Here is a 21,076-nt window from a genome sequence, read left to right as displayed (position 1 = left end):
CGTACATACAGTAGCTCTCACTATGCACAGACGTCAGTTCAATGTCTAGTTTTCATTTACATTTGGTTGAGTCGTCAACTAGCGTGAATTCAACGTGAAATCAACAAAAAAATGTCACCATGTCATTTGATTTAGGTTAAAAGTTGGGTGAAAAAAACACGAAATTCCCATATGTTGATGACTTTTTGCAAATCCAATCAGTTTTCCATGTTGATTCAAAGTCATCACACAGACACAGCCAAGTGTGCTGTATCTGTATTTGCCTTCAACCAACAGACCACGTTGGCCTTACGGCCAACCTTCCAGACAACCAGGGTTTGCCTTAGGTCTCAGGAAGAAGCGATATATTTTTGTTTCCAGCTTGACAACCGTAAAGCGAACACTCCAGACTCCCCTCTCTTTATCCAGAAAAAGTTACCTGATTTGTCCTGTGATATGACAGGAACAGTGTGCAGTACTTTATTGCTGTGCATTGCCTTGCGTTAGATTAACATAGTCATTTATTGAGAGGATAACCTTATAAGCAGCAAAGTGAAACATATAGCCCGTGGGATATAATGAATAGGTGGGCAGTATGGTGGTGTGGTCAGGAAGCAGGGACTCATTGTCAGTGTTCACAGGGATGTACATTATATACAGCTTTGATCTGAGCCAATGTAATTAAGTGAATGATGAAACTGACTCATTCATTGGCTGCTTGAGGTGTATGCGTAACATCTGTCATGCTGACTGTAGCTGTGGTTCCTATCGGCAGCAGTGCTAAGGCCGACCCGGAGCTAGCACGGGCTAATGTCAGGTGGCTGTTCAACTTAATGGGGCTCCCGCTCCCTACCTCCACCACCTCACTTTAATGGAGCACAACTGCAAAGGGAGCTGGGATAGCAAGGAGTGCTACTGCTTTTGAGTATCTCTGAATCATCCTAAATAGTCAACCAGCTAGTGCCTAATGCCACACCCGCTGCTTAAGTGTTTTCAGTACTTGCTAGAGAGCATTGTTTCGTGATAATCAAGAACATTTGTTCTTTGTTTGCACATTTTCTAATTTAATTCCAGTAAACACATTGCTCGATTGAAACATTTTAGGGCTTAAACCCATAATGCATATTAAACATTTTGGGATTAAAAGACTTCTTACTATCTGTAACTTATTATTAGTAAACATTTTATTTTATTATTTGTAACAATAAAAGTTTTTAATGTGACTACTACCATGCGTTAGTGGGAAAGGTGAAACACACTCTGCAAACATACTGTATCTTGTACAGACCTGATGAAAATGAAAGAACCACACTTCTATCTTCTGACATTTACAGTATCTATGGTTTTTTGGCTGTGAATCGACTTGTGTTAGTTGAAGTGCTGCCTGTCTACCCACCTCCCACTGTCTGTCTGTCCGTCAGGCATTTCAAACAGCGTCTGCCAAAGCTCAGTATTATGCTAAGCAGGATTTTATTTCAGGAATGACATGACCATGGGCTTTGAGCCTCCCCGCACAAGACCCGACTGGCCTCTGCCTGAGCCTAAGCCAGAGCAGGACTGAGAGGGATCAGCAGGAGGCTCTGGAGAGTGTCAGTTGGTCCAGGAGCATCCTTCTGCTCGTACCCAAGTTATCCATATTATCCAATGCCCTGTATAGCACTGGCTCACTAACACATTCAAATGTGTTTTTATGTTCCACTTTGAATGAATCAATTTACACTAAATGAGGTGTGTTGAAAGGTGAAAGAGGATATTTGGAGGCCAAATAGAGCCTCCCAGGTCCTCATGAGCTCTGGCCCTTTGTCTTCCCCTGTCTGTCTGACTCCCTGTGCCAGGCTCTCACCCTCTGACAATCAGCACTTTAATGAGGATTTGTGGTCACACAGTGTTGCTCCAGCTGGCCACACTGTTAGACTCAGGCTTTTTTGGAATAGGTTTATTTTAGTAGGTCAACTGAATCTTTTTCATGATGTATGTAGCTAGCGCAAGTATATATTTCTCTCCTTATTGTATGGCATCATCAGTGGGTTGATGATTGTCAAGATCTGGCTAGTTAGGATCAGAGGTGATACACATATTCAAGTGTAGTTCAATTCAGCTTCCTTAAAGCTGATACATTTGTTTTGCATAATTATTTACATAGCATGCATAAAAAAATCCGCTCCGAGCTTGCCTCATGCTGCCCTCTGGAAAAGGCTGTGGATTAGTGAACAAGGTGCGACACCTTGTGGTTAAATTAAGAATTGTTATATTTCACCCAGGAACTGGTGATAACTTGTTCATACCTGTGTTGTCTACTGAACTAATCTCTCCATGTCATCCCAGGGATCGTCTTTTCTACTCTGGTGTTTGGACCTGCCTGTGGTTTCCTCCTGGGGTCCCTCTGCACCAAGTTCTATGTGGACTTTGTCTTCATCGACACTAGTAAGTCACTGGGAAATACAACCTACCTCACCTCACACCAATACTGTGGAAAAAACACAAACAGAGCACAGACTATACAAAACTGCATTCATTAAGAAGTTAAATGAACTATCAATGCATGGAACTTCCTTCCATCTCATATTGCTCAAATAAACATCAAACCTGGTTTCAAAAAACAGATAAAGCAACACCTCACGGCACAACGCCTCTCCCCTATTTGACCTAGATAGTTTGTGTGTATGCATTGATATGTAGGTTACGTGTGCCTTTAAAAAATGTTTTAATGTAGTTCTGTCCTTGAGCTGTTCTTGTCTATTGACGTTCTGTATTATGTTTCATGTTTTGTGTGGACCCCAGGAAGAGTAGCTGCTGCTTTTGCAACAGCTAATGGGGATCCTAATAAAATACCAAATAATTAGAGCTAAGTTGTGTGCTATTCAAGGTTAACCAAAATAACATTAATCTGTAAATTGATTATGGGGAAATCACTGAAATGTGTGTTTGATGTTAACAATGCTTGTATGTGTTTTTTTCTGTCCCTCCACAGGTAAGCTGGACATTACCTCTGATGACCCTCGGTGGATCGGAGCCTGGTGGGGGGGCTTCCTCCTGTGTGGTGCCTTACTCTTCTTCTCATCCCTCTTCATGTTTGGCTTTCCCCAAACCCTGTCAGACCGAGAGAAGGACAGGGACGGTGGAGGGGAGAGTGAGCAGGCCATGCTCCCCTCTTCCTCTCTGCCCCTGGACTATAATGAGATGCCCAAGTCCAGCAACGGGGTGGGACGCAACAACCATGAGCCCATCAATGGTCCCACCTGCTTTCAGCAGCTCAGAGGTGAGAATTGTTTTCTGTCCCTTTATAGTACATGTAGTATTTGTGCAGTTAAATTAACACTTGTTATGCTATTGTATATACTGTATCACATCACTTATTCTCCATCTCTATCCCACCATGATTTGTTTGGCTATTATGTGCCCACACATAGTTCTATACAATACTCATGTCAATGGTGGAGCATTCAGTATAAGACCAAATAAACATAATGTAGTCCCCACAAACTATGTATTAATTTAACACCCGTGCAAGAGAGTAGACACTAAATGGGAACGTTTATCAATGTTGGGGTACAAATTTGAGTATATGCTTGTATGGATGTCACCAATCAACTGCATTACACGTAAAACAGCTTCAACTAGCACCTCCGATTCTATATGGCTAGCCTGTCTACCAGCTTAAAGGAACGGGAGTTAGCATTTAGCAGTCTTTTTTATCATCCTGAAAAGGACAACTTGTAAATATTATGCAGCAAAAAAAGCAATACATATTAAAATCGGATTTTAATAACCACAGTGTGGGCTTGTTAGAACACATAAATCATTACGGATTTTACTAATGTCGATTTTTTGAATGCCTGCCAGTGATGGTGTCCTTGCGCTTTCCCCCATGGTCTGCGTTTCATTGGCCTCTTTACCGCATGTATGTTTTTTTCTCAAAACCGCAATAAAGATTTTTTTAAACCTAGTTTCAGGTGCTGTTTTGTAAAGTGTAGACCAGGGCTCTCCAACCCTGTTCCTGGGGAGCTACCGTCCTGTCGGTTTTCACTCCAACCCTAATCTAGCCCACATGATTCTAATAATTAGCTAGTTGACAAGCTGAATCAGGTTAGTTACAACTGGGGTTGGAGCGAAAATCCACAGGAGGGTAGCTCTCTGGGAACAGGGTTGGAGAGCCCTGGTATAGTCTATTCTCTGATATGCCAGGGGTAGTGTATGATTTATGCTCTGTTATGAGAAAATGAAGGGAATTAAATCCTCTGCTTCCACAGATACTATTTAGCGTGTTACTAAATATGAAGAAAGAGACATGTACATTCCACATGAGATTACAAAATGTTTTCAGATGTTGATATTACCCTTACACCAGTTAAATTATAACTGGCAGAATATTTTTTTCTAAAATATATCAGAAATAGTAAGCGATAGTTAGACTTGTTAGCAGTTGTCTGTGTCCATGTGGCACTTTGAAATTAAGGATCTCTTCATCTTCTCTTCTCAGTGATCCCTAAGGTTACCAAGCACCTTCTCTCAAACCCGGTGTTCACTTGCATCACGCTGGCGGCCTGTATGGAGATCGGTGTGGTGGCTGGCTTCGCTGCCTTCCTGGGGAAGTACTTGGAGCAGCAGTTTAACCTCACCACCTCCTCAGCTAATCAACTACTAGGTTAGGGCCAGTGGCAAGCACATGCATGACACACACACATACACACAGCCCCAGACCCCCTGGTGCAACACAGTACACAGGGAGCAATACAGTGAGAAGCATCAGTACAGTATATGAGAAGGTGATAAGGTTAACATATGGCGGTATTAACTCTCTTCAGGAATGACGGCCATCCCCTGTGCTTGTCTGGGGATATTCCTGGGGGGGCTTCTGGTCAAAAAGCTGAACCTCTCAGCGCTGGGGGCCATTCGCATGGCCATGCTGGTCAACCTGATCTCCACCGCCTGCTACGTCTCCTTCCTCTTCCTTGGCTGTGACACAGGGCCTGTCGCTGGGGTGACCGTCGCCTATGGCAACGAGTAAGAACAGCCTGTACCTACACCACTGGTTTAGCATATGTAATAGCAGAACTTCTGTTGGGGGAAGGGGGTTTGATGAAAGTGGGAACAAGGTCAGCCACACACTGACTACAGAAACATTAGTCAATATACAAGTTACTTAAAATCTGTTTGGAAAAAGCGCTTTCACTGATTTCTGAGATAATAGCTGAGATAGTAGCTTATACTGTCTAGTTCCACAGAAATGTGATTTCCACCATTTAAAACATGCTCAATTAGATACATCGTAGCTACAGAAACTTTCAGAAACATTTATGTGCTTTTTATTCCTTTCTGATATGTACACAGCATAGTCTAAACAGCTTTCTCTATCTCTTTCGCTCTCGCGCTCTCCAGGACACTGCGGGTGGGCGAGAAGCCAGAGGTCCCCTGCATGAGTAACTGTAACTGCTACACCTCATCAGTCAGCCCAGTTTGCGGCTCCAACGGAGTCACCTACCTGTCCTCCTGCTTCGCAGGCTGCACTACAACAGTAAGTACAGGCATCTACCCTGGAAAGCTTCCACCCTCATCTCCATTTTTTATGTTTTTTTGAGTTTAGTCAGGGTTTTAAATTACTTTTGAGCGTTTGAATAATAGAATACACAAGGTGCGATTTAGAAATGTGGTTGTGCATCAGTAGTTTTTCTCTTGTTATGTCAGTCACTGACAGTCACTCAATTAGCCATGTCAGCTAACAATTTTTAGATCGGTAAGTTAGTCTTGCCAGCTATCTAAACCTGTAGTCATTATGGCCGAATACCGACCGGGCCCTATTGATTTTGTTAGTCACTCTCACTCAGATATCATATTAACATGGCATAAGCCATGGCAAAATGTGTAGAATTGCAGGAAATTAGCTTTAAAACTTCAAACGTCTCCACTTCATGGTAAAATGGATACAATTGTAGGAAATTAGCTACAAAGCTGAAGGAAAATGATCTCTGCCCCATGGCAAAATCAGTAGAATTGCATGAGATTTTTGTGTAAAATTTCCCAATTTCTCTCCACTCCATGCCAAAATGCATACAACTGCAACATTTTTCTATGCCTCATGGCAAAATTGCAGGAAATGTACTTACAAACACAAAATAATTGGCCATTCAAATCTTGCTTAGGGCACCCAAAAGGCTATGGCCAACCCTGGCTACTGGTATAATGCATTTAGGTAAGAGAGTTAAGTAGTTTATCTGCACAAATACAGTACCAGTCAAAAGTTTAGACACACCTACTCATTCAATGTTTTTTCTTTATTTTACTATTTTCTACATTGTAGAATAATAGTGAAGACATCAAAACTATGAAATAACACATATGAAATCATATGACTGGATCCAAAAAAGTGTTCAACAAATCAAAATATATTTTATATGTGAGATTCTTCAAAGTAGCCACGCTTTGCCTTGATGACAGTTTTGCACACTCTTGGCATTCTCTCAACCAGCTTCTCCTGGAATGCTTTTCCAACAGTCTTTAGGAGTTCCCACATATGCTGAGCACTTGTTGGCTGCTTTTCCTTCACTCTGCAGTCCAACTCATCCCAAACCATCTCAATTGGGTTGAGGTCGGGTGATTGTGGATGCCAGGTCTTCTGATGGAGCACTCCATCACTCTCCTTCTTGGTCAAATAGCCCTTACACAGCCTGGAGGTGTGTTGGTCATTGTCCTGTTGAAAAACAAATGATAGTCCCACTAAGCGCAAACCAGATGGAATGGCATATTACTGCAGAATGCTGTTGTAGCCATGCTGGTTAAGTGTGCCTTGAAATGTAAATAAATCACAGACAGTGTCACCAGCAAAGCACCCCACACCATCACACATCCTCCTCCATGCTTCTCGGTGGGAACCACACATGCAGAGATAATCCGTTCACCTACTCTGCATCACACAAAGACACAGTGGTTCTAAAATTTGGACTCATCAGACCAAAGGATAGATTTCCACCAGTCTAATGTCCATTGCTCGTGTTTCTTGGCCCAAGCACATCTCTTATTATTCTTACTATTGGTGTCCTTTAGTAGTGGTTTCTTTGCAGCAATTTGACCATGAAGGCCTTATTCACACAGTCTCCTCTGAACAGTTGATGTTGAGATGTGTCTGTTACATGAACTCTGTGAAGCATTTATTTGGGCTGCAATCTGAGGTGCAGTTAACTCTAATGAACTTGTCCTCTGCAGCAGAGGTAACTCTGGGTCTTCCTTTCCTGTGGCGGTCCTCATGAGAACCAGTTTCATCATAGCGCTTGATCTTTTTTGCGACTGCACTTGAAGAAACTTTCAAAGTTCTTGACATTTTCAGAATTGACTGACCTTCATGTCTCAAAGTAATGATGGACTGTCATTTCTCTTTGCTTATTTGAGCTGTTATTTCCATGATATGGACTTGGTCTTTTACCAAATAGGGCTATCTTCTGTACACCACCCTTACCTTGTCACAACACAACTGATTGGCTCAAACGCATTAAGAAGGAAAGAAATTCCACAAATAAACTTCATCAAGGCACACTTGTTAATTGAAATGCATTCCAGGTGACTACCTCATGAAGCTGGTTGGGAGAATGACAAGAGTGTGCAAAGCTGTCATCAAGGGAAAGGGTGGCTACTTTGAAGAATCTCAAATATATAATATATTTTGATTTGTTTAACACTTTGTTGGTTATTTCATTGTTTTGATCTCTTCACTATTATTCCACAATGTAGAATGTTTAAAAAAAAATGTTTTTAACCTTGAATGAGTAGGTGTGTCCAAACTTTTGACTGGTACTGTAGATTGGTTGCACAATCAGTTGACTGCATGTGTGGGGAAGGATGTGGGTACACAGACCCGCGAGCCACTGCGGTCCCTTATCAGTTCAGATCTTTTGTGGTCCCCACCCCTATCTATATGGTCTTCATTGTTACACCTTGCTCTGTAGTCAGATGCTTATCCCTTTGCAGTGAACCGAAGCCCCAAAAAAACCTACCTATAGAGAGATGGGAGACTGTTTTGTTGTCTCTGTGTTAATCTGGCTTATTGTCACATAATGTAAGACAGTAATACTAACGCAGATGCATCTATTCTCCTGTCTTCAGAATCTGACAGGGTGTACATGTATATCCAGTGACAGCGAGATGGCCACAGCTGTCCCAGGGAAGTGTCCCAGTCCAGGCTGCCAGGAGGCCTTCCTCACCTTCCTCTGTGTCATCTGTGCCTGCTGCATGATCGGCTCCATGGCTCAAACACCCTCCGTCATCATCCTCATCAGGTAACCCCACTGGCACTCACCTTCCACCATGCTATAACTTTCGCAGAAGAACCCAGTCAACATGTAGAGAGGGTTTGCATTACTCAGAGACAGCTCTCTCTTTTCTGTGTGTAACAAATACTGTTGTCTCCTCTTCCTAGGACTGTGAGCCCTGAGCTGAAATCATATGCTCTTGGAGTTTTGTTTCTCTTGCTGCGACTACTTGGTAAGTTACAGTACTGTTAGACTTGCATCTGAACCAGTCAGGTTGCACTATTACATTACTTTGTTTATAAATCAAACATACTGGGGTTTCAGATGCTGTAGTATTGATTTCTCCAGCTGTAATCCTCTCCACACCTGTTCTGTAGGATTCATCCCCCCTCCTCTGATCTTTGGTGCTGGGATTGACTCAACTTGCCTTTTCTGGAGTACAGAGTGTGGGGATAAGGGAGCCTGCCTGCTGTACGACAATATCGCCTACAGACATCTGTATGTGAGCCTGGCCATTGGTCTTAAGGTCACCGCCTTCATTCTGTACACCACTACCTGGTACTGTTTACGCAAGAACTATAAGAAATACATCAAAAATCACGAGGGCTATACGACACCAACCGAACTGTTCCCCTCCAGTCTCACAATGGACAACATGAAGGATGGGAGTCAGAACCCAAACAGGACAAAGTTTATATACAACCTAGAGGACCATGAGTGGTGCGAAAATATGGAGTCGGTTTTATAGTTTCTGAACCATCAAGAGGACTATCTGCTACCTTCATAATTCTCTTGAAGGATTATCGTCTTTCTGTCTTTCTTTATTTATTAAATGATAGAACGTTTTTTATCTGAAGTCCTATTCAGGCCCTGGAAGACTGTTGCTGCTCTCTTCTCCAAATTGGTCACTTTTGATAGAGGCCAACTTGTTTGTAGATGTGTTATCAGCGAGGATGTCGTCCAGTGCCAGTGAACTCTGTTGTGATTGTTAGTAGAAGACAACTACTGTCTGGTTCTGTCCTGCTCATAGGTGATTAGATGGTCAATATTATACTACTGTGGGCGCCATACTCGCTTGAGTATAACATGGATCCAGTCAGTGAAAATGACAGGTCCTGTTCGGTCAGTATTACTATGTGTTACATCTCGTTCCGCCAGGGAACTAATATATAAGTGTAAATGATTCGGTGTTGTGTAATTTACGTTTTATTTTGATGAAACGAACAGAGCACTTTCTCATATACTCTATATAGTAGAGGAAGTAGAACGCTTATATAGGATGATAGTCTGAAGTTACTATATGCTTTCAGTGTCAGAATGCAGTTCAGTGGAGGTAGCTGAAATGGTGTTAATGTCAGCATACATTGTACAAAAACAGTACTCTTGCTGGAACAGAAACACTGTTTTTGACTATGAACATAGAATACAGTTTGTCTTTCTATGGGTTATCTTATATTATTCATATCCATTTCTATCATTGTGAAAGAGATACTGTATATCTGTCTTTTTGCAGACTAATTTCTGAAGGGTCTTCAAGTTGTAAACATTTCTTTGCTTTTTATTTGCCTAGTTTATTAAACCCTAATATTTTTTAATATGAGGGATTACTAGATAAGAATATTATTTATGTTTTTTTTTTTGGGGGGGGGGGGGGGGCTTTTGGACCATAGTGGAAAAGCAAAGATTGGAAAATCAACAAGTATTTTTGTGTGTGTTATAATGACATACCATATCTCTTCAAGCTAAACCATGAATATTAAAGTTTATATATTTGTACTTGTGAGGTTCAGAATGTTTTATTAGAGTTAACTAAACTGAGATGATAATATAATAATTTGATATTTAATTATTAAAACATTTTTAGTTGCATCACATATCAGATGGGAGCCATGTCATAACAAGAAAGGAATAAGAAACAAACAATGAACAAGAGCAAAGCAAACTAAAACAGGGCTTTTCATAGGGCAGAGTAACACTGCTTGTTGCTTTAGGCATGCAGAATCTACATGTGAAGTCTCACAAAAGGTACTTGGAGTAATTTACATGCAATGGCTGATAATCCTACAAGGTAATAGGCGTTCTTATTTTGTTATCCCTTGACATATTTATTTGAAAACCCTCAAGGCTTGATGGCACATCTAACTTCTTATTTTCCATTTTCTCTAGAGTTAAAGTTTTGGCATTGTCCCTTTTCTTACACTTTTTTGTATGGCAATATATCATTTATTTTACTCTGGAAATAAAATATTTTTCAGAAAATAAACCAGACATGGTGTCATTTTCACTTTATTTCTTTACGGAGAAAATGTATGTACTGACATGCACTGTATGCATAGGCAGAGAAATGAATGATCTGTGTATTTAATATGTGTCTAAAGCACTCAGCAATCAGCCCTCTTTATTCTGATGTCCAGGTCCTAAAATGAATAAAATACAGGTGTAGTGATTGATTTCAGTTTGTCAGAATATATTTAAATAGCTTCCCAGAGCATATGTATGACCTATTGGTACTTTGTACTTGATGTATGTTGAGTGTCTTTTGAAAATGTGAATGGACAACTACACAGTACTTTCATCTGGTCAGCTTGGTAAGTAGATTAGAGTTATTATTGATATGGCTTAGATTCTCTTTTGAGCCATTGCAGATGAACTGAGTTAACAGTGGTGGAGGGGAAGAGAATGCAAGGCAGGAGGCTTAGAGCTAATCATCACTACTCTACACACTCTACACACTCCAAAAGGTTTCTTTGGCTGTCCCCATAGGAGAACCCTTTTTGGTTCCACGTAGAACCCTACGTTAAACCCAAAAGGGTTCTACCTGGAACCAAAAATGCTTCTTCAAAGGGTTCTCCTATGGGGACAGCCAAAGAACCCTTTTAGATTCTAGATCACACAAGGTTAGTGGCAACTTAATTAGGGAGGACGGGCTCATAGTAATGGCTGGAACGCTATGAATAGAATGGTGTCGAACTCACCAAACATGTTTTCCATGTGTTTGATACCATTCCATCCACTCCATTCCAGACGTTATTATGAACCCTCCCCTCAGCAGCCTCCTGTGTTCTAGATAGCATATTTGTTTAGTTGTAGCCATCAGAGCGTTTGGCAAAACAGTAGGACAGACACAGACAGGATCTATCAGCCCACATGCCTCTCCACTCCTCTGGCTGGAGGAAACAGGAAAAATAGTCTTCACATCCCGCTATGTTTAAGCTGGAGGTTTTCCATGTGTCCCGTGTGTGCAGTATTGTGCCTCTATCTTTAAAGCAGAAAAACATTGTGCAACAATATGGCCTCACAATTTCAGTGTGTGCATGTTAATAGTTCTTCTTTGATAGCCCTTAAAGAAGTCGTAGAACATTGCAAAGATTGTAACATTATGGGATGTGTTTGATGATGCTTTCACACACACACACATACACACACACACAAACACATATACTGTACAGATAAACAAAGCAAAATTATTTGCCTGGTTTGATTTTGCAGCATCTTGAGACTGGCATTCAATTATTGGTGATTTATCAAGGATGTATTATGCTTTCCCTCTGTTTCCTGTCTTTCTCCTTAGAATCAAATATTTCTTGCAGCCCTAATGCATTTTTAGATTAATCTGTATATTGCAAATCTGAAAGCACTTTTTCCACATTTTGAAGTGTTACAGCCTTATTCTGTGTTACAGCCTTAATGGATTAAATAAATAAAACATCCTCAGCAATCTACACACAATACCCCATAATGACAAAGAGAAAACAGGTTTTTAGACATTTTTGCAACTGTATTAAAAATAAAAAACAGTAATAAGTATTCAGACCCTGTGCAATGAGAATCGAAATTGAGATCAGGTGCATCCTATTTCCATTGATCAACTTGAGAGGTTTCTACAACTTGATTGGAGTCCACCTGTGGTAAATTAAATTGATTGGACATTATTTGGAAAGACATACACCTGTCTATATAAGGTACCACATTAGACAGTGCATGTCAGAGCAAAAACCATGCCATGAGGTCGAAGGAATTGTCCGTCGAGTACAGAGACAGGATTGTGTCGAGGCACCGACCTGGGGAAGGGTACCAAAACAATTCTGAAGCATTAAAGGTCCCCAAGAACACAGTGGCTTCCATCATTCTTAAATGGAAGACATTTGGAACCACCAAGACAAACTGAGCAATCTGGTGAGAAGGGCCTTGGTCAGGGAGGTGACCAAGAAGCCGATGGTCACTCTAGAAGGAAGCCACTCCTCAGTAAAAGGCACATGACAGCATCTAAAGGACTCTCAGAACATGGGAAACAAGATTCTCTGTTCTGATGAAACCAAGATTGAACTCTTTGGCCTGAATGCCAAGCGCCACATCTGGAGGAAACCTGGCACCATCCCTACGGTGAAGCAGGGTGGTGGCAGCATCATGCTGTGGGGATGTTTTTCTGCGGAAGGGACTGGGAGACTAGTCAGGATCGAGAGGAAAGATGGACGGAGCAAAGTACAGAGACATCCTTGATGAAAACCTGCTCCAGAGCGCTCAGGATCTCAGACTGGGGAGAAGGTTTACCTTCCAACAGGACAACGACGCTAAGCACTGTCATGACTGTCCTGATCAGGTTAGGTTACAGGAGACCACAACCCTACAGATTATCTCTCACCCCCAACCGTTGAGGAGAGATCTAGGGGTCTGAAGATGTGGGGGTTTTATGACCCCTCACGCCCATGGTAAATCTTAGGCCACAGACAACATTCCTTTGTCCTCTCACTATGGAGAACCAGCCTCAGAACATTAAACATGCAATAAAGGGACTTTGGAACAATGGTTTCCGTCAGCCACAATGGTGGTCATGACGATAGATGGAATATGAAAATGTATGTCATTTTTGTTTTGTTATTAAAGGTTAATAGATGACGTTATTACGAAAACATTGTAACTTTAAGAGTTTTCCCAGTATATGTTTGATGTTTATACATTGTACGTTGTGTGGAAAATGTCCAAATCAAAGAGAATGTTTTGGTAAAGATGAAATGTGAAGTTAGTTGTCTAAAATCTGATTTGAGTCAAATCTAGACCTTGCCTCTTAACTTGGTACGCCCAGAGAATTGCCCTAAAGGCGGTTACGCCCACTTCTGACCCGAGGGTATAAGACCTGTGAGTTAAGAATGAACAGATCAGACTAAGTGACCCAAGTTGCAGCCAAGGTCTAAAAAGTCAACGAACCCAAAACTCAACCCAAGGTTGAAGACAAATAAATATTTTTCTACCCATGCTACTGGTGAGTAGCTGTGTCTAAGCGGGTGAATTCAAGCCGGACTACCTAACCTCCACTCTCCATCGAATCGTGGTATCTACACTGTTTCATTCCTACGCTGTGAGCCCTGAGCTACAGAGCTGTCTGTCCTCAGAAGACCCATCCCAGAGCAAGGGTGAGGAATCAGACCAAAAGGACACTGACATCGTGAGGACGACCAGAGAGTTGCGCCGGAGAAGTGCGTCATTGAGAAGCCTAAACGACCCACGCGGAGCTTCCCATCTGAGACCTCCCACACGTAATTACATCATTATATTCTGACACATAAGAGCGGCAGTTCGGGGCAAGGCTAGGGTTAAAATAAGCATAGCTGACAAATGCACCCAAATGTATATTTCTCTCGTGTACTTTCTCTTTTTCTCTCTCTTTTAAATCCCCATTTTGGGTAACACGTGCCATAGTGTGTTGGCCCGTTATACTAAGTTCTAATCAATAGCCTAGAATGTGTTTTTGTGTATGTGTATCTTTTATCATCATTTTAGCTTTCTAGTAAATAAATACTCAACTAAGATTGGTGTGGTACGAACTCATTGGTGAGACCCGGGTCCGTGCAGATTCCCTGATTATGCTGCGTTCAGAATGAGATTGTAGAGGAAACTGATTAATTAGTGACTGTTGTAAAATCAATATTCTGATATTCTTTGAGTTAATTTGGGAAATAGAAACTCAATAAAACTCATTTTCCCATGGTGCCCCAGGTTAATGAGTTAATAATTGCTTGATTCATTTAATCACGCAATTAGAAACATTTAATCATTCGATGAGCAACAGTCGTCACATTAACTAATACAACGTCACGACAGCACACAGCCAAGACAACGCAGGAGTGACTTCGGGACAAGTCTCTGAATGTCCTTGAGTGGCCCAGCCAGAGCCCGGTAACATCTAAAGGTTGAATAATTAAACAGTATTTCTGTATTCCAAACATTTGGAATTGTCTGTGGGTATTTAAAGAACAATGCTGTCGAATTTGTTAATAATTTGTGATGTAACTAAAGACAGTCTAACAACATAACTGTATCTCTGAATGTATATATTTCCCAGTTGTCAGGGTCACATCAAAATGTGGGGGAATGTATAGGTTTAAATATGAAACTATTTGTGAGAAAATATAATGTGATGTTAGCCTTCTAAATGAGAGAATTGGTTTTCATATGAAGTCTTAACCAAGTCAGTGGCCATGCCCACATCGGCGTCATGGAACCCCCTTTTCCCAGAAGTGTATAAAACCCACTTCCGACAAAATTTACATTAGGCCAACGAGACCAACAGCGTGAGCTGAGAGGGACATAATTGCTAGAACTCTGAAACTTTCAACAGAGAAAAAGAAAATCTCTACAAAACTAAAGACTACACAGGAACATTCAGTCTCTGCAGCTGTTTAAGTAAATTAGTCTGGTAAATGCGAAGGAGAACCAACGGGTGGTACTTTGAAAGATCCATTCTGGAGAACATTTCCCTATCAAACGATAATTGGTACCTCTGACATATCTATTATAACAGACACTTGCAGAACAAAGGGAACAAGGGAACAAGCTACAACTAGTTTACAGACAGGCCTATTTAAATTAAGATGGCGCCGACAGAGATGGTCGCCTCGCTTCGGCGTTCTTAGGAAACTATGCAGTATTTTTTTTTTTTTATGTATTATTTCTTACATTTTTACCCCAGGAAATCTTAATTCTTATTACATACAGCCGGGAAGAACTATTGGATATAAGAGCAACGTCAACTTACCAACATTACGACCAGGAATACGACTTTCCCGAAACAGATCCTCTCTTCGAACCACCACCCAGGACAATGGATCTAATCCCAGCAGTTGACTGAAAACAGCAGCGACGCAGAAGGGGCAGACGGAGCGGTCTTCTAGTCAGGCTTCGTAAACGAGCACGTCGCTCACCACTCCCGAGTATACTACTCGCCAAAGTCCAGTCTCTTGACAACAAGGTAGAAGAAATTCGAGCAAGGGTTGCCTTCCAGAGAGACATTAGAGATTGTAACATTCTCTGTTTCACAGAAACATGGCTCTCTCGGGATATGTTGTTGGAATCGGTCCAGCTACCAGGCTTCTCCATGCATCACGCTGACAGAGATAAACACCTCTCTGGGAAGAGGAAGGGCGGGGGTGTATGCTTTATGATTAACAACTCATGGTGTAATCATAACAACACGGGAACTCAAGTCCTTCTGCTCACCCGACCTAGAATTCCTTACAATCAAATGCCGGCCATTCTACCTACCAAGAGAATTCTCATCAATTATAGTCACAGCTGTGTAACGACCCCCCCCCCCCCCCCCCCCCTCAAACAAACACCAAGATGGCCCTCAAGGAACTTCACTCGACTCTATGTAAACTGGAAACTATATACCCGGAGGCTGTATTTATTGTAGCTGGGGATTTTAACAAAGCATATTTGAGATCAATGTTACCTAAATTTTAACAGCATATTGATTGCAAGACACATAGGGCTAATACTCTCGACCACTGCTACTCTAACCTCCGCGATGCATACAAAGCCCTCCCCCGCCCTCTCTTCGGCAAATCCGACCACGACGCCATCTTGATCGTCCCGGCTCATAGGCAGAAACTCAAACAGGATGTAATAGTGACGAGAACCATTCAACGCTGGACTGACCAAACAGAAGCCACGCTCCAAGATTGTTATTATCACGCGGACTGCCTCAGAGAACGACATTGATCTATGCGCTGACTCGGTGAGTGTATTTATAAATAAGTGCATTGGAGATGTCGTAACCACTGTGACTATTAAAACCTACCCTAACCAGAAACCGTGGATGGATGGCGGCATTCGCGAAAAACTGAAAGCGCGATCCACCGCATTTAACTATGGAAAGAGGTCTGGTGATATGGCTGAATATAAACAGTGTAGTTATTCCCTCCGCAAGGCAAGCGAAATGCCGATACAGTGACAAGGTGGTATCGCAATTCAACAGCTCAGACACGAGACGTATGTGGCAGGGTCTACAGGAAATCACAGACTACAAAAACAAAACAGCCACATCACAGATACTGACGTCACGCTTCCAGACAAACTAAACACCTTCTATGCCCGCTTTGAGGATAATACAGTGCCACCGTCGCGGCTTGCTAACAAAGTCTGCGCCCCCTCTCCTTCTCAGTGGCTGACGTGAGTAAATCATTTAAACATGTTAACACTCGCAAGGCTGCTGGCCCAGACGGCATCCCTAGCCGCATCCTCAGAGCATGCACAGACCAGCTGGCTGGTGTGTTTACGGACATATTTAATCGCTCCCCATCCCAGTCTGTTGTCCCCAGAAGTTTCAAGATGGCTACCATTGTTCCTGTACCGAAGAAGGCAAAGATAACTGAACTAAATGACTACCGCCCCATAGCACTCATTTCTGTCATCATGAAGTGTTTTGAGAGGCTAGTCAAGGAGCATATCACCGCCACCTTACCGGCCACCCTAGACCCACTTCAGTTTGCATATCACCCCAACAGGTCCACATATGACGCAATCGCCATCGCACTGCTCACTGCCCTATCCCATCTGGACAAAAAGAATACCTATGTAAGAATGTTGTTCATTGACTACAGCTCAGTATTCAACACCATAGTACCCTCCAAGCTCATCATCAAGCTGGATGCCCTGGGTCTCAACCCCTCCCTGTGCAATTGGGTCCTGACAGGCTGCCCTCAGGTGGTGAAGCTAGGAGACAACATCTCCACTTCACTGACCCTCAACCCTGGGGCCCCACAAGGGTGTGTGCTTAGCCCTCTCCTGTACTCCCTGTTCACCCATGAATGCATGGCCATGCACGCCTCCAACTCAATCATCAAGTTTGCGGACAACACAACACTAGTGGGCTTGATCACCAACAACATTGAGACAGCCTACAGGGAGGAGGTGAGGGCACTTGGAGTGTGGTGTCAGGAAAACAACCTCTCACTCAACATCAACAAAACAAAGGAGATGATCGTGGACTTGAGGAAACAGCAGAGGGAGCACCCCCCTATCCACATCGAAGGGTCAGCAGTGGAGAAGGTGGAAAGTCTTAAGTTCCTGGGCGTACACATCACAGACAGACTGAAATGGTCCACCCACACAGACAGTGTGGTGAAGAAGGTGCAACAGCGCATCTTCAACCTCAGGAGGCTGAAGAAATTTGGCTTGTCACCCAAAACCCTGACAAACTTTTACAGATGCACAATCGAGAGAATCCTGTCGGGCTGTATCACAGCATGGCACAGCAACTGCACCGCCCTTAACTTCAAGGCTCTCCAGAGGGTGGTGCGGTCTGCACAACGCATCACCGGGGGCAAACTACCTGCCCTCCATGACACCTACAGCACCTGATGTAACAGGAAGGCCAAAAAGATCATCAAGGACAACAACCACCCGAGCCACCAGCTGTTCACACCGCTATCTTCCAGAAGGCGAGGTCAGTACAGGTGCAACAAAGCTGGGACCGAGAGATTGAGAAACAGCTTCTATCTCAAGGCCATCAGACTGCTAAACAGCAATCACTAACTCAGAGAGGCTGCTGCCCACATTGAGCCCCGATCACTGGACACTTTAATAAATGGATCACTAGTCACTTTAAACAATGCCACTTGAAATAATGCCACATTAATAATGTCTACATATCTTACATCACTCATATCACATGTATATATTGTATAGATTACTGTGTAGGAAAACAACCTCTCACTCAACATCAACAAAACAAAGGAGATGATTGTGGACTTGAGGAAACAGCAGAGGTAGCATAGATTGTTAGATTACTTGTTAGATGTGTGTGTATTAGGTAGTTGTTGGGAATTGTTATATTATTTGTTAGATATTACTGCACTGTTGGAACTAGAAGCACAAGCACTACGTTACACTCACATTAACATCTGCTAACCATGTGTATGTTACCAATAAATATGATTTGCTATTTCTTTTCAAATGAGCAGCTGTTCATGTGCAAAGTATTAGCATTTCCATGAACCTAGTTATCAGCTGTGTGTACGATAGTGGAGTCCTTTGTCTTTTCTCCCGCTCTTTCTTACCTGCCCCTCCCTTTTCATTTGATATAACAAGCTGTTATATCGGTTTAGTCCACTAGGGACTTTTCATTGTATCATGATAGTAACCAATGCATAGCCTATCCTGTGTGTGTTTATGTACTTCTGTGTGATTATTTAGTTAGTTAGTAAATAAATAATTAAGCCAATTGGTATGCCGTTGATTCATAATTTATGCTAGGGTTCGTGCAGACATCCAAGAGTTTGCGACATTCAGAATATGACTGATGAGGTAATATATTAATAAGTGACTGTAATCGATAAGATATGAAAATATCTGACGGGAGTTAAATTCGGGAAATCGTAACTCTTTAAACAACATTTTCCCGTGGTGCCCTAACTTCCTAGTTAATTCATGTTTACGTGATTAGTTTAATCACGTAATAATTACACATAGAGAATTGATTTGATAATATAACAGTCTTCACATTAATTATCGTTCAAGACACGACAAGCCCTTAACCAACAATGCAGTTCTAAGCAAATACCTAAAAAGAGATAAGAATAACAAATAATTAAAGAGCAGCAGTAAAATAACAATAGCAGGGCTATATACGGGGGTACCGGTACAGAGTCAATATGTCGAGGTAATTGAGGTAATATGTACATGTAGGTAGAGTTATTACCCTTACCACCTGGGGGCGGCCCGTCAGGATGTCCAGGATCCAGTTGCAGAGGGAGGTGTTCAGTCCCAGGGTCCTTAGCTTAGTGATGAGCTTTGAGGGCACTATGGTGTTGAACGCTGAGCTGTAGTCAATGAATAGCATTCTTACATAGGTGGGATGGGGCAGTGTAGAGTGCAATAGAGATTGCATCATCTGTGGATTTGTTGCTCCCTGGAGTACAAACTCTAATTATATTTATAGCGCAAACTGTCACTATCATCAATTCCTGTCATCCCTATCAACGACAAACAAGAACAGACCCATAGGAAATTAGAGTTATAGTCAGACTGCAATACACAGATAAGTGTTGAACACAACACTGTTACCACTGGATCTGTAAAGCATTGGATTCAGTAATTTGTCATTGGTTCTACACACACACATTTGCTTTGGGTGAAGATAAAGTGCTTTCATGTAAGAATCGACAGGAAGGAATAGCTCTTTTGTCCTGCTGACAGATATCTTGCTTTTTCCCTCAGGTGTAAACCATTGGCTTTGTACCACAGTAAATAACTGTGTGCAATCAAGGATGCAATCAAGGATTACAATGGACAACCAACACTGAGGACATCCAACACTGTAGAATAATATGGTCTCTGAGAAATTGACTATTTTTTAAAACAGTGTGTGTGTGTGTGCGTGTGTGTGTGTGTGTGTGTGTGTGTGTGTGTGTGTGTGTGTGTGTGTGTGTGTGTGTGTGTGTGTGTGTGTGTGTGTGTGTGTGTGATTTAGGGTGGTTCATCTAGGCGTTTTATATGTCGATGTTGGCCTGTTATGGTTCCCAATCAGAGGCAGCTGTTTATCATTGTCTCTGATTGGGGATCATATTTAGGCAGCCATTTCCCCTTTGTGCTTTGTGGGATCTTGTCTATGGATAGTTGCATGTCAGCACTATTATTAGCTTCACGTTTCATTTGGTATTTTGTTGTTTTTGTTCGGTGTTCATTTAATAAAGGAAAATGTACGCCTACAACGCTGCACCTTGGTCCATTCATAATGACGATCGTGACACTCACTTTCGCTACAGTATGTGGTTTGGGCGATAAATAAAGGCAAAAAAAAAGTTACAGAAAAGATGTACTGCATTTGTTATTGCTGGTTTTTGAATCCAAGTCTGCTTTAGAGCCATGGCCTCATGAAATCAGATGTGGTCTAAAGGCTACAGTTGAAGAAATTAATGCCTATTGCTCCCTGGAGTACAATTGGATAGACATGCGTGATAGACAATGGAGACTGAGCAGAGAAAATGTGAAATTGCAGTAGACAGTGCTGGATATTCACTTGATGCTTTGTGTTACTGGCATTTCTCTCCTCTCTTGGAAAACAGATCCATGAATCTCATTAATTTAGCCAAGTTCAGCCCCCTCAAGCAGTTCTTTAGTCTATGAGTGTTTTGGGATTCAAACAGGTTCTAAACATGATTCAAACATGGGGTTTAAGAATGTTGAGCTGGTACATGGTCTACTGGTAGGCAACAAAATGACCTGTCCTTAGCTACAATGCCTTAAGTTATTTATTTAGTTAGTTCAAGTTGCCACAAGATGCACAGAGAATAAGAAGAATCCCTGCAATATACTGTCACTGACTTCAAAAACACACATCAAGTTAATCTCATCTGGACAGCCTTTTTTGCTCCATTTTAAATCCCAAAGCATGTGATTCCAAACATATTTTAATGTTTACACACATTAAAAGAGACAGCAAGTCTTTTAATGAGGACACTACTAATCCACATCTTTAATCCCTACAGCAGCCCTTGGCTGTAGCCAGGGTTATGTCACACAGGTACAACTGACATGTAAGATGCTTACTGCTGTATCTCCTTGACCATTTTAATTGT

General features: G+C 42.0%; 1 protein-coding gene across 1 annotated transcript in view; it reads left to right on the top strand.

Moving 5' to 3' along the window:
* Nucleotides 1-9,795, top strand: part of slco3a1 (solute carrier organic anion transporter family, member 3A1) — a 55,124-nt gene extending 45,329 nt beyond the window's left edge. The window contains exons 3-10 of the mRNA XM_039000582.1: nt 2,305-2,403; nt 2,951-3,238; nt 4,460-4,624; nt 4,785-4,983; nt 5,359-5,494; nt 8,074-8,246; nt 8,387-8,451; nt 8,597-9,795. Coding sequence (XP_038856510.1) covers nt 2,305-2,403; nt 2,951-3,238; nt 4,460-4,624; nt 4,785-4,983; nt 5,359-5,494; nt 8,074-8,246; nt 8,387-8,451; nt 8,597-8,967 — 1,496 coding nt within the window. The 3' untranslated portion in view covers nt 8,968-9,795. The remainder of the gene's footprint in view (nt 1-2,304; nt 2,404-2,950; nt 3,239-4,459; nt 4,625-4,784; nt 4,984-5,358; nt 5,495-8,073; nt 8,247-8,386; nt 8,452-8,596) is intronic.
* Nucleotides 9,796-21,076: the final 11,281 nt, after the last annotated feature.

This window comes from Salvelinus namaycush, chromosome 9, assembly GCF_016432855.1.
Source record: "Salvelinus namaycush isolate Seneca chromosome 9, SaNama_1.0, whole genome shotgun sequence".
In the NCBI taxonomy this organism is placed as follows: domain Eukaryota; kingdom Metazoa; phylum Chordata; class Actinopteri; order Salmoniformes; family Salmonidae; genus Salvelinus; species Salvelinus namaycush.
This window is presented reverse-complemented; position numbering and strand designations above follow the sequence as displayed.